This window comes from Bombyx mori, chromosome 16, assembly GCF_030269925.1.
Source record: "Bombyx mori chromosome 16, ASM3026992v2".
NCBI classification, from domain to species: domain Eukaryota; kingdom Metazoa; phylum Arthropoda; class Insecta; order Lepidoptera; family Bombycidae; genus Bombyx; species Bombyx mori.
In genome coordinates, this window is record NC_085122.1 from 594,156 (window position 1) to 620,014 (window position 25,859).

The 25,859-nt window shown below is 39.8% G+C and overlaps 1 protein-coding gene across 1 annotated transcript in view; it reads right to left on the bottom strand.

The window, feature by feature from the left end:
• LOC101735336 (calcium/calmodulin-dependent protein kinase kinase 2) overlaps window positions 1-25,859 on the bottom strand; it is a 171,608-nt gene that overhangs the window by 93,243 nt on the left and 52,506 nt on the right. The window contains exon 2 of the mRNA XM_038016235.2: window positions 23,100-23,167. Within this exon, the coding sequence (XP_037872163.1) occupies window positions 23,100-23,167 (68 nt within the window). The remainder of the gene's footprint in view (window positions 1-23,099; window positions 23,168-25,859) is intronic.

Sequence of the window (25,859 nt, forward strand, 5' to 3'; positions counted from 1 at the left end):
ATTTTCCGGGCGACTGGATTCCTTTGCTTTTAGAATGTATTAAGAATATTCGAGATAATCTTTATTAAAAAAAAGTGTGTATGTGTGCAAGACACACACGGTAGAAGTGAAATTTATAAATAAGATATAGATATACTGACTATCCTACTACACAGGAGCATATATGGACAATGTTTAGTAGACAATAGTGGGGATGCTACGAAGAGTCGCACAAAGAGGAGACCGAGAACGTCTAATGTGTTCTATCTCATTCTCTCGCCGGCCGAATCCTATACATTTATGTGTTTTTGTCTCTATGGACTTATTTTTTCGTTTCATTGAGTTTGAAATCACAACGATTCTAAAGAAGTTTCACTTCAACAAGACGGTTTCCAAGCTGTTTGTTGATTAATGTTTGTTTTCGATAACGTCTTCTTGGAAATTTATTGATTTATAATTGTTTAATTTATTAAAAAAACATTCGTAAATTAAAAAGTATCAAACAACAGAACAGTCATTATGTATAGTTCAAATCATGTTAATCTATAGATATTAATTGCTCGTTAATAGCTACTACGTAAAGAAACACAACACAAATACCTCTAAAAATGTATGTTCGTTTTATGCAATACATTTTCACTTTTAGAGTTATGCACATTTTGAAAGAAAAAAATTGCGAATGTGCATAGACAGGAGAAAGTGGAACTTTACTGTTAGTTTAACTTTTCTGGGATACCCCGCTGGGCCAGAACCAGCCTAGAGCGATGGGGATAGGGCGTGGTGATAGCGGGAGGAGATGCCCTTCGTCTGAAACACCACACCTTACCCCTCTGCTCGGTTCGAGTCGATGTCTTTTTTTTTTTTTTTTATTGCTTAGATGGATAGACGAGCTCACAGCCCACCTGGTGTTAAGTGGTTACTGGAGCCCATAGGCATCTACAACGTAAATGCGCCACCGACCTCGAGATATAAGTTCTAAGATCTCAGTATACTTACAACGGCTACCCCACCCTTCGAACCGAAACGCATTACTGCTTCACGGTGGAAATAGGCGGGGTGGTGGTACCTACCCGTGCGGACTCCCAAGAGGTCCTACCACCAGTGATTACGCAAGTTATAATTTTGCGGGTTTGATTTTTATTACACGATGTTATTCCTTCACCGTGAAAGTCAACCGTGAACATTTGTTGAGGACGTATTTCATTAGAAAAATTGGTACCCGCCTGCGCGAATCGAACACCGGTGCATCGCTACATACGAATGCACCGGACGTCTTATCCTTTAGGCCACAACGACTTATGAATCGGATCAGATTTCGATAAAAAAAAACTTTAATATTGTTTTCGATTATAAACACTTTTATAGTTTACTTAACTGTAACAGACATTGTTATTTAGCGATAAATCTTTTACTTTTGTATTTAAATTTTGTAGTTGTTACATGTTTAAATTTAAATTTGAGAAATAATATACAAATATGTGTTAGCTAGTATAACAGCAGTACCATTACAAGTTAAGATCGAGGATTGACACCAAATGATCATCTCGATACATTCCCACGAACGGAACAAATGTGCCGCGTGTGACTGACAGACGGCCTTAACGATTATAAACCGTTCTTATTATTGCGATACTTTATTTATGTTGTTCCTTTTGTTTGTTGTACAAAGTGTTCGAACTTGTGATCATTAATTAATCTAAGATACGGCTATAGTTTAATTTTCCTTGCGTGGGGACTGGTATTTATTTGGCTAGCTTTTCTTACTACTTCTTCTTCTTAGTCGAATACTTCATTGCTGAAGGTCGTGTCCTTGAAAGCCCTTCGTGGCTCTCTGTACCCTCAGCTTCCATTTGCTTCGGTTTTCGGCTTCTCTCGGGGCGTTCGTAACAGAGAGTCCAGTGAGCGCAGTTATCTGATCCGACAAACGGTTTGCTGGCTGGCCGGCGGGTCTTTTCCCTTCCACCTTGCCCACCACAATCAACCAAGAACCTTCTGGCAGCAAATCGTCGACAGTCTCGTTTCTATACGAAGTTGCTCGAGGACAGATTTGTTTGTTCTCTTGGCGGTCCACGGTATGCGGAGCATTCTTCGCCAACACCACATTTCGAACGCTTCTATTTTTTTCCGCTCTATTGTTCGAATCGTCCACGACTCTGCACCATAGAGGAAAATCGAGAAAACCAACGTTCGGACTAGTCTCATCTTGGTACTACTAGTTATACCGAAATTCGCAGAAGAACTGGTTTGAATGACACAGCCAAAGCGATTGCTTGGAGAAAGTGGAAGTGGGTCGGCCACATATGACGTCACACTGACAATCGATGGCGCACAAAAGTACAGGAGTGGAGACCTCGTACTGAACGTCGTAACGTGGGCGGACAGCCAACGAGGTGGACCGAGGTCCTGGTCAAAGTGGCTGATAGGGACTGGATGCGGAAGGCAAGAGACCGAAGAAAATGGGGTGCATTCGAAGAGATCTACACTCAGCATTGGGTCGACACGGGTTGAAGAAGAGTACTTAAGTAAGTTAATACTTGTATTAACTATAGTAAAATATGTTAATCAGAAGAGATGAGCTCAAACGGACAAGGAGTGCTGAAAAACGGAGCTATGTGGACGTGCTAGAGACTTGCAATGGACTAGCGTGAGCTGATGATGATAAATACCCGAATTACAGGGCATCTTGTTTTAAATGACCACTGGACTCTCAGTGCATTCACTCAAGGCACGAGATTTAAGACTCTAATTTATTCTAAAAGTAACGACAGGCCTTTCAAATGCATTACTGTGCATGTGCATTCAGACATGGATATCTTCTTCTTCATCTCCCACTAGGTGGGGTCGGTACAGCGAGTTTTTCTATTCCATTCTCTTCTATCAGCCGTCTGTTCAACACTCACTACTCTCTCTCTCATATCGGCATTCACACACTCCATCCATATCTTCTTCGGTCGACCTCTTCTTTTTATTTTGCCTTTATAAGCAGACGAGCATATGATCTACCCGACGGTGAGTGATAACCGTCGCTCAGGTCACCAGCAATATATTCGAAAACTATATGGAAAACGTCCATTTATTAAATTTGCTGTCCATCACTTGTCTTTCGTTGATGGTAACATCGTCGTCTGTAATAGTTATATTAAAGAAAACTTTCCAAGAATCCCAAATACAACTATAATAAATTTCAAAACAAGATTTATTTACGAACTAGCACACTGCTCCGGCTCCGCTCAGGTCTTTAACAAATATTTCAACGACGTTGTTTTATTTTTTTAAATAAAAGAACACTTATTGCGGCATAACTATAATAGTTCGACATATACTGTCGCGACACTTTTTGTAAATAATAATGTGTTCTACAAAGTCGTAGTACATTATTTTATTCTATCATCAATAGTTTTCGCAGGGCACGCGATGTAAAGAATATTTTAGGTAATTTTTTTACACCTTGGGTTACATTATTGGAGTTTTAGTAGGGATTCCCAATTTTTTTCCAAAAAGATTATAGCCTATGTCACTCAAGAATAGTGTAGCTTCCAAACAGTGAAAGAGTTTTTCAAATCAGTTCAGTAGTTTCGGAGCCTATTTAATACAAACAAACAAACAAATCTTTCCTCTTTATAGTATTATATAGTATAGATAAAATATTATTAATAGCTTGCTCATAAGCATGTCATTGACAGCGTATCTACAGTACCCGGGGATTGTAATTAAGCTCGTCGTTCGAACGCAATCAAACAAGAAAAAAAAGCTCGACTAGTGAACCAAATTAAAATCTTGGTACGCTGCAGCTAAAGCGTAGCTGTCGCGTGGTAACTGTATTTGACAGTATAAATTGCTTCGAAAGAAATTGCAATAAGTCCGCTTCTGTGGGAAATTCATTCGTATTCAAACTAATAGTTCTTTAATGTTAATACTTTTTGACAAAGCTTTCGTTTGAACGCAACATAAAGCTTCGCGTTGAGCGGACAGTTAATATGACTTGGGTAATGATCTTCGTTCAATGTGAATAGATGTAAAAACCCCAAAGCTTTTCATCCAAGCAGGAGTTTAGCGATTTAGAATAATAACGATTTTACCGTCGTTGGTAATACGATTTTATAATTGAGGGAACTATGTAATAACTTACATAGTATGTATATAATAATACTAGCAACCCGCCCTCGCTTCGCTTCGGAAACTGTAATTTATTATTGATTTCTCCACTATTTAATGGGTGTTATTATACATACAAACCTTCCTCTTCAATCATTTTATCTATTAAAAAAAACCGCGTCAAAATCCATTGCGTAGTTTTAAAGATTTAAGCATATATAGGGACAGAGAAAGCGACTTTGTTTTATACTATGTAGTGATGTATGTTATAATAATATAAGATTCAGCTAACCCTCCTATAACGCGGTAGATACGTTCCTACAAAGTCCCATGTTGTGTGAAACCGTGTTATATGAGACTAGAAGCAAAAACAAAAAATAGAGTAATTTTTCTGAACGAAACATCTCAACTATGCCTGTGTGTATTTTTTACCTATTATACATAAAATAATAAGCAGTAAAATTTCGATTAATTCAATATATTTAATTCAATTTTACTGGTGGTAGGACCTCTTGTGAGTCCGCACGGGTAGGTACCCTGCATATTTCTGCCGTGAATAGTTTGGGTTTGAAGGGTGAGGCAGCCGTTGTAACTATACTGAGATCTTAGAACACATATCTCAAGGTGGGTGGCGCCATTTACGTTGTGGGTGGGCTCTAGTAACCACTTAACACCAGGTGGACTATGAGCTCGTCCACCCATCTGAGCAGACTCACAAGAGGTCCTACCACCAGTAAAAATGCTATAGGGTAAATCAGCGGATAGCTTAACTTTTCCGGCTTGTTGTTTAAAGCGACGCTTCTATTTGCTTGTTTAGCTGTTTTGTTTAATTTTCGTTTTGTTTTAGATAATCTTTCTGAGTCTGAAGTCTGTCTAGACGAGCGTTCAGAAATAATTTGATGGTGACATCACCAGTCCCGTCTGCGATTGCCTGTCAAGGCTCTTAGAATAATTTGTAGAGGTAATTTTAATTAACCTTTATTCTCGCCGTGTGTGCTTTTTTAATTTTTATTTGTCGCAATTAACACAGCCGCCATTTTTAATGAGCTACAAGAAAACGCCAGCATAATTTCGGATAGGAATTGTTGAATTCTATGTACAAAATTGAATAGTGGTTTTTAAGATTAGCTTCTTTTATGATTTTGTCACTTCAACATTTGGCTCTAATGGCTTCGAAGTGGATTGCAGTCATAATTCAGCGTTTTGTTATTAGAGTTTCTCGAGTAATACGGTCGTGCCTACAAAAACAAATTCCATGCGTGGGAAAAGAAGCACAGGCCTCATTATAAAATAAATATTGTTAACCTTAATGTCATTAGTTAGTGACAACTCTCTCGGGCGCCAGAACTTTTCCTAAAACGTAATTAATCCTTTTCAATAAAGATGGCATATGATATATGATTGATTAAATGTAAAATTATCGTATTTTTTTTATTCACAATTAACCAATCCATAATTTCCAACATGAATCATTTTTATTAGTCCACTGACTTTTATAGAGACGACGGTCGGAAGATATCCGCGCAAGAAATATCAACTAATTAGAAGAAAGACATAAGCGTATTTTAATACGCTTTTATTAGCTTCAGACGTATGTTATATAGTATGTAACGGAATCATTGAGCATGATTTTGACCCCCTTCAAAACGTCGGATTGACTCGAAATTTGGTATACTTATTAAGGACCGATGACAATACAGTATTTAAAAAAAACATTGAAAAAAGGTAAAAAAATTGAAATACAACTAAAAAATGAAAAACAAATAATAGTTTAAAAAAAACTAACAAAATACGCTTAGATAGAAAATCCAACTAAAAAATAGATAATAAATTTTAATAAATTTCAATTCAAAAATGAGTGTAAAAATTATTTTAAAATAAAATAAAAATTATTTTAAAATAAAAGTAAAAATTATTTTATTGTAAAAAAACCGTGGGGTGCATGGTATCAGTAGTTATAAATATTTTATGAACAGATATGAGTAGAAGGATTATTTTGATAATATCCTGAAAAGCAACCCATTAATTCTTTTTTTTGTTAGACTTTCTATAAAAGCGTACTTTTGTTAATTATTTTAAACTATTATTTATTATTTTTCAGTGTTACACAAAAGTAATTTGTTTACAGAACATAATATTGTAATCTCGATCGCATCTTGACCTAACAACAGACCAGTTAACACGTTTGTGGGCCATCACTTATCGACCGCAATTTATCTTCAGTTTCTGCCCACACGCTGTCAGTTCAACGTCTAAACATATTGTAATCGATTTACACGCTTCAGGGTCAGAATTTGTTGGCCTATTTAAAAATGGAGGAATTTTTCTTAGTCCGAGGCGTATGCTCTGATGTCGGTAGGGTAAACTCTGACCCCTTCGGGTAGGTGCCGTCTTGTCGAATTTGGCATCGAAGCAGTTATGCCTTTCCGGAAAAATGTTTTTTTTTTATTGCTTGGTTGGTTGGACAAGCTCACAGCTCACCCGATGTTAAGTGGTTACTGGAGCCGATAGACATCTATGACGTAAATACGCCACCCACCTTGAGCTATAAGTTCGAAGGTCTGTATAATTACAACGGCTGCCCCACCCTTCAAACCGAAACGCATTACTGCTTCACGGCAGAAATAGGCAGGGCGGTGGTACCTACCCGTGCGGACTCACAATAGGTCCTACCGCCAGTAATTATAATTTTGTGGGTTTGATTTTTATTACACGATGTTATTCCTTCACCGTGGAAGTCAATCGTGAACATTTGTTGAGTACGTATTGTCATTAGAATAATTGGTACCCGCCTGGGATTCGAATACCGGTTCATCGCTCAACACGAATGCACTGGACGTCTTATCCCTTAGGCCATGACGACTTCAAAGGTTGGTTGCATAAAGGATCACACAAAGCAGTGCGCAGATTGATTGATTTTTTTATTACTTTATTAAGACAGCAGATAGCAGATTAGGGAAATAAGATTTAAATCTGCTTAGAATTAGAAACTGATCAAACCAAAGACCTTACCAAAACCCCCCTTAACGAGTGCGTGTGCCAAGCCTCAGTTCGCGAACTATGGAGAACATCTGTCAAGGCTTTAATAAACAAGGATCCCACATGGTCACAACTGCTCTGCCAAGAGCAACCGACTATGAAGAGAATTAGATTCGATATCAAATAATTTCATGCTCTGTTCCACAACTGCTATCAATTTGGCCAAGTACCACTAGGGTCTAGAAATAATTCCTTTCGCCATAACATGTTCTTCTTTTTCTTTCTCGATTTTTGACTTGAAGAGCTTTTAGTGGTAGGTAAGGACTTGGCTATACCCATTGAAATACGAAGGTACACTTTTGCCTTCGTCAGAAATACTGTATAGTTTAAGTAAAACTATACGAAAACAGCGTATGTCATTCAAAATAACTCTGAAAATAATGTGGGTAAATATGTATTATTACCATTAATGTGATCGTGTTTGAACAGTTCGCGGGTTGCTATGAAGAAGCTATTATGATATGAAGGCGTGATTTTTAGCATATCGGACGAGCACTGAAGGCCATGATGTTTTTAGGCGAGACTTGAAGAGACATTTAACTGTTAGTGATGTAATTGCTTGGCACGGTCAGGAACACGTCATTAAGGATCCTCCCGATCCATTAACGCTGCTTTTAGGTACCTCAAGCACCGGTAACCGTCCTCGTCTAACCCGTCGCTTGCGATGAAGGGCTCGACGAGTAAATTAACCCATATACAAAGCCCACTGAGTTTCTCGCCGGATATTCTCAGTGGGTCGCGTTCCCGATCCGGTGGTAGATTCTGCGAAGCACTACTCTTGGTAGGGCCAGTGTTAGCTACACTCCCGGATTGAGTCCCGTGAGCTCACCTACTAGCTCGGTGAATCTAGACTAAGCTCTCGAGTTTATTAGAATAGGTAGGAAAAAAAAACTGTCAGGAGGATTTCGCATCCCTTTTTTTTCCTACCTATGCTGATAGTCTTCAGAGGCTATTTCAGCTTCACCCTAACAGATAGATACAAAATTGGGTTCAAGAAAAGAAGGCGTTCATCTAGGTCTTTGTTACAATTTTTTATTCATTGCCCTTATAGGCAGACGGGCATACGGATGGTAGTTACCGTCACCCATGGTCTTCAGCAATGTCAAGCCGCTGCCTATCGCTTAATACTCTCCACAAGCCTTGTTTGAAGAAGGACATGTCATACCGCTCGGGAAACACTGTACAGGGGAGCTTATTCCAAAGCCGGATGGTACGTGGCAAAAGAAATCTCTGGAAACGCACTGTGGATGACCGCAGTGTCTCCAGCTAGTATGGATGAACTCTACCGCGGTGGCGGGCGGTGCGATGGTAAAAGCGATATGATGGTATCATCTCGAACAATTCTTCAGAGCACTCTCCATAGAACATACGGTACGAAATACAGAGGGGATCGAGGTCCCTCCGGGGAGCAGAATACGGCCACGCTAACCACTTTACGCCAAGTGAGCCGTCAGCATAGCTATCAGTTTGCTTTAAAACAAACGTGTATTTGAATAACATTGAAGGAGGATTCAATGTTATTGAATAATATTGAAGGAGATGTATGGAAATGGTAGTGCAAGGTAGAGGGGTAAGAGGTCGACCGAAGAAGACATGGATGGAGTGTGTGAATGACGATATGAGAGAGAGAGGTGTGAGTGTTGAGATGACGGCTGATAGAAGAGAATGGAAGAGAAAAATTAGCTGTGCTGACCCCACCTAGTGGGATAAGGTGGAGACAAAGAAGTGTATTTGATTAACGTAATGTATGTATACTACTTTGTCTTGTGATCACGTTTGTTTGATCTTCACATATTGTATTAACACGTTTTCGTATTTGCATTTGAATAATATTGTGTTTACGGATCGCTTGTTATTAAGTTAGCACATTTAGGATCGCGGTTTCGCGGCGCCGTATTTGTTTGCCGTGATAAATGAATATTAAAATCGTTATGTTTATTGTGTAGGTACGTTTTGCGTGAAAATTCGTTACATCGTGTAATAAAAATCAAACCCGCAAAATTATAATTTGCGTAATTACTGGTGGTAGGACCTCTTGTGAGTCCGCACGGGTAGGTACCACCGCGCCGCCTATTTCTGCCGCGAAGCAGTAATGCGTTTCGGTTTGAAGGGTGGGGCAGCCGTTGTAACTATACTGAGACCTTAGAACTTATATCTCAAGGTGTGTGGCGCATTTACGTTGTAGATGTCTATGGGTTCCAGTAACCACTTAACACCAGGTGGGCTGTAAGATCGTCCACACATCTAGGCAATAAAAAAAAAACATGGTTTTAGGTAATAAAATAAATATTCTTACTTATGAGGAATGCTGATATTATTTCTGCCAAACAATCTAAATATATTAGAAGTCATTACTTTATATGACAGTTACTTGGCAATTTAAACTTTTTTATTTGAAATAAAAAGTAAGTAGTGATATATGAAAAATTATTGTTTTAAGCATAGCTTTAAAACTTTATAGCAGGGTTGTTCTCTAGGGGAGGGTCGTACATACGAGCGTTTCGAATGCTGCGTTTATGATGCGGCGTTTTTGACGCTGAGTAATTCTTATTATTTTTTTATAATTAAGTTATGCGCCATCTAACTTTCTATGATCATGACATCTATTTTCACATAGATTATATATAGATTATATGAACATATATTCACATAGAACTATATATCTCAAGGTGTGTGGCGCATTTACGTTGTAGATGTCTATGGGCTCCAGTAACCACTTAACATCAGGTGGGCTGTGAGCTCGTCCACACAGCTAAGCAATAAAAAAAAAAAAAAAAAAAAAAAAAAAAAAAAAAAAAAAACATCCATGGAGGCACTCTAGTGACATTTCCGGAATAAAAATAATAATAATAATCATAGTCACGGATTTTTCTTTCAGTTTTTTTAACTTGTGTATTGCTGATCATTTTAATGCATAGGTTTAATAATAATAATAATAATAATACAATTGTAGAACACGCTTAATTAGCCAACCCCAAAAAACCGTGACATTTACTTGAGCGATTACTCCGTAAATGTCACTAAAGTACTACCAGCGCAAGCTGAGAAAGAAATAAAAAAGTGTGTGTGTCCGCTCCGACGCACGACTGGAGTTTACTGGATATAAAAAATTAAACGAAACAATACGAGAAATAGTTCTATATTACGACAACACGATACACTACAGATTATTAACAAATTAACGAGACACAAAACAAACGACTAACAAATATATGAAAATACAATAATGAGAGAAACGCGCGATCAGGACGAGGCTTTGTGGCGGACTGCCGGCGCAGCAGCCCGGCGTCACCTGCAATAACGCGGCCGCGCGTTGGCTCCTGATTGGCGCGCGCACGCATCACGCAATCAGGAGCCAATCAGGCGCATAACGCATTTCGTGTGACATGCTAGTACGATTTTGATTGGCGCGCGCACGCATCACGCAATCAGGAGCCAATCAGGCGCATAACGCATTTCGTGTGACATGCTAGTACGATTTTGGTCCCCATAATTTTCATACCCCGGGCCTATATATGTAAATCGATTCTAAAGGAGTAAACTCCAAAAAAAATTTTGTAAAGATAATAATAATAATAACATTTATTTACTCTACAATACAAATAACTTTTCAATTTATATGACATAGATTTCTAATTCTATCTAAACAATATTACAATATATTAATTAAACTGACAGTGGAGATAAAAAGGCCGCGGCTCTGCTTTGTGATAGCTGAAACTATCGCTATTCTGCCGCTCTCTGTAATTTTAATCTATAAACTAATCTAATCTATAAAATAATACACTAAACTACTAAAACTAAAATAATATAAAGTAATCTATAAAAATAATCTAATAATACCTAAATTTTAACATGTGGCATAATCTACAAAATCCCTGCCTCCGCACTTTGTTGCTTAAGTAGAAATTCCCTATAAAAATATTTGAAGGGATTTAATCCTTGTGAGAGTCTACTTCTCAAAGGCGGAGGCAGGTCATTCCAGATTTTGGATCGGCGGAGAAACCACCACCTGTAGCTTTATTTATAAATTTAGGCCGTCTGAGTAAGTTAACACGTTCTCTAAGGTTGAGTATCTGTTTTTTCCATGACAGTTTCATGTATAAATAAAACGGTGTTTTTCACTTAAACAGATTATGGAGGAAACAAGCGTATTTCAAATTTCTCGATCTAGCCATATTAAGAATACCATATCTAACTAAGTAGGGGTTTATACGGTTTCTAGAGGAGCAATATCGCATACACGCATTCTGCACTCTTTGCATTTTAATTTCGGTCTTTTTCTAAATACAAGGATCATACACTAATTCACAGTAAGCTAGTTGAGACAAAACTAGGCTATTGCACAGATGGAGTTTTACATCCATATTCAAGACTCGTTTGATTTTATATAATGTTTTCAAGGACCCAAAACATTTAGCTGATTTTTGCTTGATATGATCCTCATATCTCAAGTTCTCGTCCATCATGAGGCCCAGGTTTTTTACACAATCTTCTCTAGGCAGCACTCCATCACTCATTTTTACCACAGGATTAAATATCTTCATCTTTGCTACCTGTTGTTTTGTGCCTAGTAATATATAAATGCTTTTCTGCGGATTTAATACTAGTGAATGTCGTTTAGACCATTCCGCAATTGATTCACGTGTACGCACTTATTTCAAAATAAGAGTGCACTAGCAAACGTCAATTTTATACACATTAATTTTTTTAAGCAAAGGGCAGTGACAGAAGGTCGTGCGAATTCGGTAATACTGATGGTCTTCACAGATAAATGGACTCCATTTTATTATTATTTTATTGCTCTAAATGAGTTGATGAACATAGAAATCACTAATGTAAAAAATCAAACATCAATCTCTAAGTAGCTAATCTTATATTTTGTTATATATAGGTATGTCTGACAAGCCATACGAGCTATTGATAAAATCCATGAGTGACGATGACCCCTCCCCGTTTAAAATATGGTAAGTTGCCTTGGAAAGTATTGAAATCACCGACATCTTTTGGCGAATCGAAATATTTATTTATTACTGTCGTATCTATCAGTTTAAAAACGCGCGTCTGCAACTCACATGCTAATATTGAACTCTCGGGAAAACAGTAGTTTTTTTTGAAAATATTTTCGAGTTTCTGTATAAATTTACATAACAATCATTCTCGTTATCGACATTTTACAATTTATATTAGATATTGTAGAGGTCGAAAATCTGCTCATTTACATCAACGAAACCTCAATTATCTTGAGGTTTAGCTTTGTGTTTAGAAAGAGTTTTATCATTGTTGCAGCAAGCTACGCATTCACATGGTGATTGCCGTGTTATTTTTTGTTTTTAACGGTTAGATGGGTCGACGAGCTCACAGCCCACCTGGTGTTAAGTGTTTACTGGAGCCCATAGACATCTACAACGTAAATGCGCCACCCACCTTGAGATATAAGCTCTAAGGTCTCAGTATAGTTACAACGGCTGCCCCACCCTTCAAGCCGAAACCCATAACTGCTTCACCTCAGAAATGCGCGGAGCGGTGGTACCTACCCTTGCGGACTCACAAGAGGTCCTACCACCAATAATTACGCAAATTATAATTTTGCGGGTTTGATTTTTATTATACGGTGTTATTCCTTCACCGTGGAACTCAGTCGTGAGCATTTGTCAAGAACGTATTGTATTGTAACGCCTGTGGGGTTCGAACACCGTTGTATCGCTCAACACGAATGCAACGGACGTCTTATCAGTTAGGCCACGACGATAGCATGCATGTCTACCAAACACATGGTTATAGGATGATTTTTTTCTTTTCAACGATTTTCCTTGTCTAGCCTAGTCCAGCCCAGCATCTAGCCCCAGCCAACAAATTGTGGGGTATGAATCTGGCGGACAGAGAGTTTTTTTATGGGCAAGAAGCCGAAACTCGAACTTAGGTATTTGAACATAGGGGGCGCGCGGCGTATTTGGGACCGGACGGTCTGCAGATGTTGGGAGCGGACCGCGGGTCCAAGGATGGTATTTGGCCCTAAACACTAAACGACTGCCTGCACTCTCACCCAAGCGTCCAATCCCCTCAAGGTAAGCAGTTACAACGGCCAAAACAGAAACTAGCTCACCCCAAGGTAGCCAGACTGACGGAGGCTTCGAGGCGAAACGAAGGCTCTAAAACGTGGGCTGTCTTGGTACGGCAGCCCTTCAGGCGGTCCAAGCAGTGCCGCTGGATAGCCCGCTCGGTCAGAAGCAGCCTGCCAGGTCGGGACGCAATACAGCGCCAGCCGGTTGCTCTTACGATGTTACTCCTTTGCTGCGCACTAGTGTTGGCAGCATGCCGAGCAGGCTCGAAGCTCTCAGGTCACCCTGTGACCTTCACTTGGGACGGGGAAGGGGGGGCGTTCGACAGAAAGCCTACTACAATAGTGTTCGAATGGACTGAGCTACGGAAACAACCATATCCCGTATTGTGGGAATATCGAAAATCCCCTTAGAGTAATGAAACTTTACTCAGATTTCACAATGACCTAAGGAATACCCCCGTTCCACACAATTCTCTACATAGACGTATCATACAATTGTATAGTTAGGTCGTACGTTGTGTATATAGCCGCAGGTGGTACGCCACGCTACCGAAATGATTAAAAATTTACATGCAGCAACAAGTTATAAGATATAGCGATTTTGAAATCTCACAATCGTGTACAGCTTAGTTCGGACGCACGTGTATTTTAATTTATGCAGTGTGCTTAGTGCGAATTTTTTAACGTTCTCGATAGCGTAAAAGTTACCTCAAATTTGTATGGAGTTGAAACGTTTGCCGCTAAGGGTGCATTTTTTTTTAATACTAACGTGTGTATGAATGCTCTTGTAGTGATTTTTAATTTAGGATTATACGTGAAATTAAAATATCAATTCACAGAGGGCGCTACCTTACAATTATTTACTAATGACAAAATTTTACATATACTTAAGACGTTTAGGATAATTGTATTTTAATTTTGGATGGTTTCACTTCTACCATGTGTGAATTGCACACATTTTGTTTTTTTTTTTTCGGGGCGAAATCCTCATGAACTACCTCTGCCTGGGGAAAGGCGGAGGGGCGTGCCGGACTTCTACCGGCTAAAACCACCCCGGTGTCCACCCACACGTGCGCGCAGGGACGCGGGAATCCAAATTCTTCCGCAGCCCCACACCAGTGCTGGCCTCGTCTGTCCAGGCCTCGTCTCCTGCAAGGGGTGGTGAGGCGTTCACCTACTCCGTGCATCGCCTCAGAGGCACGCACCGACACCCGCACGCGTCTCCGTCTCAGGTCCATCGAATAGGGGGCGAGGGCTTTCCCAAGTCCCTCGCCCCTGGACCCATTCATGGGGGGCGGATAAGGGCGTTGTCCTCCCTTCTCCTGCGCCCGGTGCGCCTTCTGCGGCCGGGGAAGGGAGTCGAGATCTCCCTTTCCCGTTCCGCAGTTTCCTTCTGCGACATCACGTCCTCGCAGAAGGACACCACGGCGTCCCACGACTCTGCGCTGCCGACCATCCTCCGCACTACGGCCGGCAGCGACAGATCGCTTCCTACTTCATTTGTGAGGACACGGCGCTGCTCCTCCCAAGCTACACACTCGGCGAGCGTGTGTTGTGCCGTGTCCTCCCCGCAGTGGACGCAGTGGTGGCACCGAGCGTACGGCTCCCTGTCTATGCGGCACAGGTACTTGCCGAAGCAACCGTGCCCCGACAGCACCTGTGTCACCCTAAACGACAGGGAGCCGTGCCTTCTTCTGAGCCAGTCGCCGAGTACTGGCCGGATCGCCTCGACGGTTGCGAGGCCGGCGGTAGGGCGCAGAAACCTTTGCCGCCATTCCGCCACCAAGGCCTGACGTCGTGGCGCAGCGTGATCTGCCGCTGCACCAGCCTCGAGCCCCGTGCCCGCTCTTCCTCGCGCCATCGATATAATGACGCGAGTACTTTCGCCTCCAGGTCCCAAGGCGGGGATCCGGCCAGGACGCAAGCCGCCTCGTAGGAAATCGTGCGGTACCCGCGAACGACTCTGACGGCCATCACTCTCTGCGGCTTACGCAGAATGGCGAGAGTGCTGGCCGCCATGTCCATCGCCCACACAGGGGCCCCATACAAGGCCATGGACCGCACGATTCCCACGTACAACCGCCTACAGGCGGCGCTCGGGCCCCCCAAATTGGGAAGCAACGTTGAAAGCGCGCCCGCTGCACCCATCAGCTTGGGCACCAGCCGCCGGAAGTGGGGCCCGAATTCCCATCGGCTGTCGAGCACCAATCCCAGATACTTCATGGTGGACTCGACAGCTATTCGGGTCCCACTTACCACGATGTGTGATCCCGGCGCCGGCGCACGTCGGAGGCCATGAAACACCATAGCCTCCGACTTGTTTAGGGCCACCTCCAGGCCCAGGCGCCGGATGCGGTTCACCACCAGTGACATCGCAGTCGTGGCTATCAACGTCGCTTCCCTGTGCGAGCTACCCCGGGCAGTGACTAGCGTGTCGTCCGCATAACACGTCAAATCGGCGCCCGATGGGAGCTCGCCACTTAGCACCCAGTCGTAGCCGATGTTCCACAGGAGCGGTCCCAAGACCGATCCCTGTGGAACACCGCACGACATGAGGTGCCGACCGGCACCGTCACGTCCCCGATAAGTGACGCATCTACCCTCCAGATAAGCCCCTACCATGCGGCGGAGGTAGGGAGGCACGCGATGGCATTTTAGAGCCTCCCGAATACAACTCCAGGGTAGGGTGTTGAAAGCGTTGGAGATGTCTAAAGACACCGCCAGTACCACCCCACCCCGGGACACCGTCTCCTCCGCCAGGGCCCTCACGCATATGATGGCGTCTACGGTGGAGCGCCCCCGACGAAAACCAAATTGGTTGTCATCCAGGTCCGGCCCCTCCCTGCACAAGTGGCTGATGAGGCGATCTGCGATAATGCGCTCAAAAAGTTTGCCCACCTCATCGAGCAGCACTATGGGCCGATACGCGGACGGCGAGTCCGCGGGGCGCCCTTCCTTCCTGAGTAGGACCAGCTTCCCCTCCTTCCATACACTGGGAAACTGACCCTGCTCGAGACATGCCGCGAAGAGCCCCCTCAGCTGGGGCTCTAGCTCCTTCAGAGCTAGGACGAGAACTCGACCAGGAACGCCGTCGGGTCCCGGCGCTGAACATAACTGAAAACACTTCAAATAATAAAAGACCTACTAAAAACAGAGTTAATACAACGCTAATAATGTTTTTTTGGACCATACTCGAATACGTGTTTGTACTACAGCCAGCCACTTAAGCTAATTCCTGTAGTAAATTTTCTATGTAAATTATTTATAACGTTATTATTAATGTAGAATAGTTGAACGTCGCTTCTTCGATCATATTATTTCACTATCAACAAAAAGGATATAGAGAAAAATTTTAGTACTGGAAATATGTATGAGAATTTGAAGAATTTTCCTCCTTTTACGAAGTAGATAGAAAAAATGGTTATGAACTAGTTTGAGATCGGGGTTGTAGTTGTGTTCTCATGGTTAGTTTTTGGTGATGGAAGCTGGTTAATATTATGATTTACGGTCAGATCTTAAACACTATATCTTAATTTTGTAAGCATTAAAGTCTAAATTCAAACGTATTAGAAAAATTAATACACAGAAGACGGATAAAAACTTAATATAAAAGTCTTATTACTTTTATTAAACTCCAACAAATTATGTATTTCCTGAAGCCAATCAAGAAAAGCGATGTTATATCCACGTCACTGAAATAATAAAGCAAAAATGTTTTAATTTTGTTCCCGCCCGCGGCCATTGCTCTGACGTCACGGCTCCATAGTGCACTACACAGCGTCGGATACAGTAGTAGGTAAAGTTATAAATTGTGCTTGTAAAACGAAATGAATTGACGAAGCATTATGTATGAAAAAATTAAGATAATATGTTTAAATTTGTTTGTACTAGCTATAACCATGCTTTTTTTATTGCTCTTGTAGGCACACGAGCGTACAACCCATCTGATGGTGAGTGGTTACTGTCACCCATGAACTTTAGAAAGGCTAGGGGCAGAGCCAAGCCGCTGCCTACTGTTGATGCTGTCATTGCTTTGAGGTCACGGTGTCAGAGCTCACTGTAACATCATTCCCGTAGCCACATTACGTACAATACAATATAATCTGCAAGTTTTAAATGAAAACTGAGCCATAGAAAACCTAAATATGCATTAAAAATTAACTAGTTTCATATCAAGAGTTGAACTAACTCAAGTTTTTTAATAAGCTTTTATTAGATTCAGGCGTATGTATGTTAGTAGGTAACGGAATCTTTGAACATGATTTTGACCCCCTTCAAAACGTCGGATTAAATCGAAATTTGGCATACTTATTAAGGACCGATGAAAATTCAATATCTAAAAAAATTTTGAAAAAATTTAAATTCAACTAAAAATGAAAAATAAAAATAGTTTAAAAACAAAAAAAATAAAAAAATACGTTTTTATAGAAAATCTAACTAAAAAATAGACCTTTTTTTTAAATAAATTTAAATTAAAAATAATGTAAGAAAAATGATTTTATTGTAAAAAAGCGTGGGGTGCTTTTCAGGATATTATCAAACTAACCCTTCTACTCATATCTGTTCATAAAATATTTATAATACCATGCACACCACGCTTTTTTTACAATAAAATAATTTTTTTTTACACTATTTTTAATTCAAATTCATTAAAATTTGTTTCCTATTTTTTAGTTGGAATTTCTTTAAAAGAGTATTTTTTTAGTTTTTTTAATCTATTATTTTTTACTTAATCTTCTCACCGGATGGTTAACCTGAGAGATTGCCAGATATTTGATAGCCGTTACAGCTAAAGCATCTTATTCCTTTATTTACACTCATAAGCTATCCTTTTACGCTACGTCGACGGGCAAAGGAATTCACAACCCACGCGGTATTAAGAAAATACTTGAGCCCATAGAAATAAGCATGGAATCCGCCGTTTACTTAGAGATATGATTTCAATAATGTCTTTAAATAACGCCTATTTTAACGGCGCGTGACATTTTTATATAATCTTATTCAATGTTATTTTGAGAGCTATCATTTATTTAGTTAATTTTATTATCGCCATTTTGATAATGATTAATTGTTTTGTGTTCGACTAAATGATTATTTTAATTAAGAGCTGGTAACATCGAATCGAATGGAGTTGATGTTGGAGTTGGAGTTGGATTTGACGTTGGAGAGTTTGTCGTGTGGCCGCCGAACGTCAAAGCATTGTATTATCTTGTTGACAGCTGTCGCGCATGACGGTCATTCACAAACCCAATGTCTAAATCACTAATTATTCATGTCGACGCTTGAAAGGCAAACGTGACTAAGCGGCAATGAACTTTACAGTAGACTAATTTAAAGATGAAATACCTGAAAAAAAATTTTTTTAACGAATCTAGCTGTAATAGAATCTAGCTAGTAGCTGTAGTATTGAAATGATTTCAATAGACCTGTGGCGGGTAGCCATCATACAACGCAAGATAATTGACAGATGCCTGAATCTCGCTTACCACATTTTCAAGATAAAGCGCGTATATACAAGTTCCGAACAACAACATTCGGACCGTCGGTTTACCGAGCATATATACACCCGCTCGGTGGAAGATCTTTCCTCCGTCGTCTAAGCCTTCCCAAAGACCTAGAAATATATTTTTTTTACGCATCGAATATGGTTATTGCCATCATTTATGTACAAAGCAGTTATTGTCGCTTAGTCACGTTTGCTTTTCAAGCGTCGATTGTAATCCCTGATTGTTTTAGTAATTTAAGCCCCTGTATAATTCAAAAAGGCGAAGATTCAACACTAAAGTCTACATATTTCAACGTTTCCTGGAGCATAACATCCATCTTGAATTTCCGATCCCCGACGCCCTGACTATATTCAGACGGGCCTGAGTGAACCTATCGAAAGTTAGATGATACTGTGACATCGGCTAAGTTTGCTGGTCTCGCGTTAATTCTGTAGTGTGTAGTCTTGCTTGGGATTTCCTGGAATGCATTACAGTAGGGTGGGTGTGCACTTACAATATCACTTCCGCTCCTTGCGGACTTAAGGCGCCATTCACACGTGTCCAGTCTAAATTAATTTTCCTTTCCCTGGCTAATTTATTTTCCTTTCTCGTAGTTTGGTTTTTTATTTAATGTGGAATTTCTGATGCTGTATCTATAAGTTCCAGTAAACATATAGCAGCGGTGACAAATTTGCGTATATCTATACTAATATTATAAAGCTGAAGAGTTTGTTTGTTTGAACGCGCTAATCTCAGGAACTACTAGTCCGATTTGAAAAATTCTTTCAGTGTTAGATAGCTCATTTACTAAGAAATGTAGGCTATATAACATCACGGTAAGGCCAATACAAGTGGAGCACCAATAAAGAATGTTTCAAAATAGGGGTTTAAATAGCTCCTTAACATTCTATAATTCAAAAATATTTTAATTTTCTACGTAAATGAAGTGGGGGTTAAATTTAGCTTTATGCCAAAGTAACTATTCCACGCGGACGGAGTCGCGGACAAAAGCTAGTAGTACAATAAAATAGAAATAGGAGGGTGAAACGTACCCGTGCCAACATACAGACAGTATTGTAGAATTACGGTCACAAATCCATATCCTTGTAATGCAATAAACGCCTGTGTGTTTGTTTGTTTATTTGTGTGTTGTCATTCATTCGCGTCAAAACGAAGCAACGAATTTAAAAAGGTAAAAGTCAGGAAAGTGACGTAGGCTACTTTTTATCTCGAAAAAACATCTCATACCAGCGGGAAACTACGCTATTACTTTTCCTTGACCGCGTGGGCGAAGCCACGGGTAACAGCTATCAAATAAATACACATGAGCTGAAAATTCTACTTTTTTAAATATATGTATGTTCACTTTTTCCTGAATTAAATTTTCCGACAATTTAGTTAACAGTTAGGGAATCCAATAGTCGAATATATTTTTTTTTTTTTTTTCTTTTTTTTTTTTTATTGCCCTTGTAGGCAGACGAGCGTACGGCCCACCTGGTGGTGAGTGGTTACCGTCGCCCATGGACTTCAGCAATGCCAGGGGCAGAGCCAAGCCGCTGCCTACCGTTTAATACTCTCCACAAGCCTCGTTTGAAGAAGGACATGTCATAGCGCTCGGGAAACACCGTGGAGGGGAGCTCATTCCATAGCCGGATGGTACGTGGCAAAAAAGACCTCTGGGAACGCACTGTGGATGACTGCAGTGGCTCCAGGTAGTATGGATGAACTCTACTCCGGTGGCGGGCGGTGCGATGGTAAAAACGAGATGCCGATATCATCGAACTATTCCTCAGAGCACTCCCCATGGAACATACGGTACAAAATACAGAGGGAACCGAAGTCCGAAGAAGAATTTGAAAAACCCTAGTTCCAGCGTCGGAGTAGAGGCAATAGCGTTCTTTGAATATTATACTAGTATATTGTGATCTCCGACTGACTTAAACAAATGGGTACCACAACCCTGTTCGTTTATGCCGCGAAGTAATCTTGCGTAATGGTTTGATGGGTGGGACATCCGTTGCATGTCATACATGCACATCCACAACATACATAGTCTGGCCATAAATACTGTTACAATTAAAAATAAACAAAATATTACATGTGAATTTGGAATCTGTCATTTTTATATGATTGCTCTTTGAGTTTTCTCATTTTGGCACCAATACATTGTACAATATTTTGCGATATTAAAATGGAGTGAGGTGATAAAGAGAACCGAATCGCTGTGATTGCATTACACAAAGTAGGTATGGAGCCAAATGCAATTTTTTAAACTCTCCATACGCTTGGTGTTAGTAAAATGTTTGTGTACCGGACTATTGATAGGTGCAATGAGACCTCCTCTGTTTATAACAGAAAAAGATCTGGCCGTCCACGTAGTGTTCGTGCGAAAAAGGTGGTCAAAGCAGTAAGGGAAAGAATTCGAAGAAATCCTGTCCGAAAGCAAAACATTTTATCTCGGGAGATGAAGATAGCACCTAGAACCATGTCACGTACTTTAAAAGATAACTTAGGACTTGCAGCCTATAAGAGACGTACTGGTCATTTCTTAACTGATAATTTAAAAGAGAATAGGGTGGTAAAATCGAAACAACTACTGAAGCGGTACGCAAAGGGAGGTCATAGAAAATTTTTGTTTACGGATGAGAAAATTTTTACAATTGAGCAACATTTTAACAAACAAAATGACCGTATTTATGCTCAAAGCTCTAAGGAAGCTTTCCAATTAGTCTTAACACTTAACAAATATCACCTACTTAATGAAATAACTACTAACCTAAAAAAGAGAGTTGACAATTAAATGTTCATGCTTTACTACTATTCTTGCATTCAAATTTAATCGTCCTTTTCACTTTTATAATAAAGCAAATTCAGAAAGAGTTTTAATGAATTATATATTTTAATTATACATTTTTATTCCGATCGAGAAAAAGCAAGTTTCTTTCTTTGTCCCACTTGTGGCTCCCTCTCATGGTTGAATGCTGAACTGATACATACCCAAATGCTAATGTTTCTGTCAAAGTCAACACAAAGCTTACATATATTATTATATAAAATTCAACCACATGCTTCAAGGTAAGTGGAGGCATTCATGGTGTCACATCTATGGATTTCGATGACTTAAAACTAGACGAATCACGATAAAAAAGAATACATTATTGTCGCTTGTGTAACCAGTAGCCTTAATAAGAGCTTTCAACGAAGTAAGCTTAGAAAGCAAGAGCGTCATTGAAAGCTCTTTTGTCTTTTAGTGTTACGTTACTGTTATCGAATTTCGAGTTCAAAACTAGGCAGCCAGGAAAGAAAACAAAATGTCACATTCAATGTCAAACATGGAAATGTCACCCGAACTAAGTCCTTATTTGCTACGCTAAGTATCACGGGAGCTGCCAGGCAAAAGAACTGCTTCAAAAACTAAAAATTTTACAAAGGTAACAGTCAGGAAAATGACCTTAGAACTTATATTTCAAGGTGTGTGGCGCATTTACGTTGTAGATGTCTATGGGTTCCAGTAACCACTTAAGTGGTTAAGCTCACAGCCCACCTAGTGTTAACACAGCCCACCTAGTGTTAACACTAGGTGGGCTGTGAGCTCGTCCACACATCTAGGCATTAAAAAAATAAATAAAATAAAAAACTTTACTTCAGGCTAATTTTTCCCGAGTGAAGGCGCAGCGTGCCATAGGGGAGGAGTTTTCTGTTTCTTCTTTTTCTTTTACTTCACCTTTTTTTGGCCCTATTATTTGCAATTTACTATTAACATTCACATTAAAATTTAGATTTTCAAATACCGAACAAAAAAGTATCACTTTTTATTCGTTTTTCTTTCAATAAATGCTGGTCAGTACTGCTAGTTCCCATTAAATGCGTGATATTCAATCAATCAAAAATTTTTATTCAACATAAATGAAAGTACACACTTGTTGAATGTCAAAAAGAACTACCGCCAATTCACAAGAACTAGCCTCCGCCCTGAGAAGAACTGGCAAGAAACTCAGCGGGGATGTTTTATTTATTTATTTATTAAATATTAGTTTTTTTTTTTGTATATATTAGATATATTTTTTTAAATATTCATTTTTACAAGAGGTATTTTAACGTAACAATTATTGCAATAATGAAATGCCTGGAGCGAGCAACTCATTCCCACTTTGTGCAATCTTCTAGATAATCATTGACTTTATAGTAAGCTTTTATTGCACAGATGTTCTTTAATAGTTTTCTTAAACCTATGTATATGTAGGTTCTGAACATCTTGTGGGATTTTGTTGTACAGACAAACACCCGAATGGATTTCGTATCTTATGTAACCTCCTCATTAGTACATTAAGCTTGTGTTTGTTCCTAGTATTTCTATTATGTAAGTCAGACTTTCCTTAACTAATGACGTGGATGTTCTATTACGTTTTTAACTTCTGATATATAGTGGTGGTTACCTCTGTATGTCGGCAAGCTTGGGAGGTCGGGACCGGCGGATGGCGCCGCTGATAGGTAGCACACTAACCTGAAAATAAAACAATGATCATGTACATCATATAGACATTTTTGTAGCCAAATTCGGAACAGATATATGATGCTTTTATATCGGCATTGGGACGATGCTGGTTTTAGATTTAATTCTATTGCACAATGTGTGGGAAGAGTTAATGGACGCCCTAATGTTGCTAAGAGATCAGGACCGTCTTGGCAGGCTGAGCAGATGCTCACAATTGATTGAAAAATCTACAATAATTCGATTGTGGTAACCAAGAAACTGTATAGATTCTTCATCTTCACATAATACAAGCGGATAGCAAATACGTCAACCGATAGTACCTTTAGGACCTTTGAATACTACCGATGTAACTGAATACTACCTTGAGTACCTTTGAAATCATTAAAACAGCTGAGCTCCCAGTATATTTGACGCTAATGGCAACGTGAATCAAAGACACTACATAGATTATTTTGGAAAGTAACACGATTTATCGCCTACATTTGTACGACTATAGGAGTCGTCCCTAAAATATAGGAGAAAATCCTAGCTAGGCGCCGCTAACTGTGGAGCGTTTAATTGACAATGTTATTAATACTGCTCACAAGCTGCCAGTCCTATATATCGCATTTTAAAATCCAATTTTAAGTACTGAGAAAGACGTACATTTGGTCAATAAAATCCGCATAGTTTGCTTTGTGTTTAATATCAAGAATGACATCACAGGCAAAGCATTTTATAAGTAGGCACCGTAATATGAAACACAGATGTGCCGAAACTATGTATTGCACTGATAAAAGTAATAGCGTTCCCGTGGACTACAGCAATACGATAAGAGTATTGTCGAATGCAAAATAATTATATTTTTTTAATGAGGGAGGGATTAATAGTGGCCCAGAGGCCTTTTCAATTTCACTAGAACAGGTGCGTGAACACGGGCTCAGCCATGAGGGCGCATAATAATGTATCTAGCGACGCGAGTTATAATTAGTTTTGTTATTTTTATAATCGGCGGCAAAAAGATTAATCGTTTTTTACTCTTCTAAATGGTAATTTTATTTAAGACCGGGTATGTAAGGTTTATTACTGGTGGTAGGACCTCTTGTGAGTCCGCACGAATAGGTTCCACCACCTCGCCTATTTCTGCCGTGAAGCAGTAATGCGTTTCGGTTTGAAGGGTGAGGTAGCCGTTGTAACTATACTGAGACCTTAGAACTTATATCTCAAGGTGGGTGGCGCATTTACGTGGTAGGTGTCTAAGGGCTCCAGTAACCACTTAACACCAGGTGAGCTGTGAGCTCGTCTACCCATCTAAGCAATAAATATAAAAAATGTAACACTGATTGGAATTTCGTTTGTCATTGCAGGTGAAAAGCGGTCGCGCGTGGTGATCATACATAAACTTTTTGGCTCTAAATCATTAATTATTCTTGTGATCCGATATTATTTTAGTTATTTAAACGTCTATTTCATTAAAATAGTGAAGAGTCAACGCTAAAATGTACATATTTGAACGTTTCCTAATTTTCGACGCCCATCTTGGATTATTGATGAGTTTACGAATCAACAATCGTATGCAACAGCACAGCCACCCGGGGTCCAATATTTATATATTACAAGCGGCCCACTGCGGCTCCGCCTGGGTTTTTAACAAAAATTTCAACGATATTTGTCGTTGTTTTTTTTTTTAAAAAAATAACACTAGTTGACGTATGCTGTCGCGACACTTTTTTGTAAATAATAATGTGTTCTACAAAGTCGTAGTACATTATTTTATTCTATCATCAATAGTTTTCGTAGGGCACGCGATGTAAAGAATATTTTAGGTAATTTTTTTACACCTTGGTTTACATTATTGGATTTTTATTAAGGATCCCTAGATTTGTTTTTAAAAGAATATAGCCTATATCACTCGGGAATAGTGTAGCTTCCAAACAATGAAAGATTTTTTTAAATCGGCTCAGTAGTTTCGGAGCCTATTTACTCAATACAAACAAACATACAAATCTTTCCTCTTTATAATATTAAGTATAGAAAAGATCTTGCACTATCTATTGATACATATTTTAAGATCCATAGTGTCTGTTGTATTATTGCTTTGTGGACGAAGCTCTTATTCCTGCGATGCGTTTTATTGTCCAAGCCAGCTGACATCGTCGGGCGAGTGCCGAAGGTTGGCTTTGACATCGAGTAATACCCAAACCCTAAAATATAAATTTGTTTATTTACCGCTGATAGAACATATTGTTACGCGCTAGGGTTCGGGATAAATAAAAAGTTCCACCAAAGTACAAATTACAACTGTATTAGCACTTAGAACACTCACAGAACACTTTAAAATTCTTCATCATCATCATCATTTCAGCCTATCGCCGTCCACTGCTGAACATAGGCCTCTCCAATAGATTTCCAGTGCGACCGGTCCATTGCCACCTGCATCCAACGAGACGCAGCGCTTTTTACTAGGTCGTCGGTCCATCTAGTAGGTGGCCGTCCCACACTGCGCTTGCCAAAATTCTTAATTCCCTTCAAGTCGGATATTTTCGATGTGTGTATCCGCTATCTGACAGTAGATGGCGTTGCACTTCTCGAGAGTTCTAAGCGTCACTAGATCCTTTGATATTCGTTTCGGCTATTCGGCGATAGATGGCGTTACTCTTACCGGCGTAACAGTATTATAAGCCCATTTATGAGTTCAACCCATTTATAAGGAGGGGAGGGG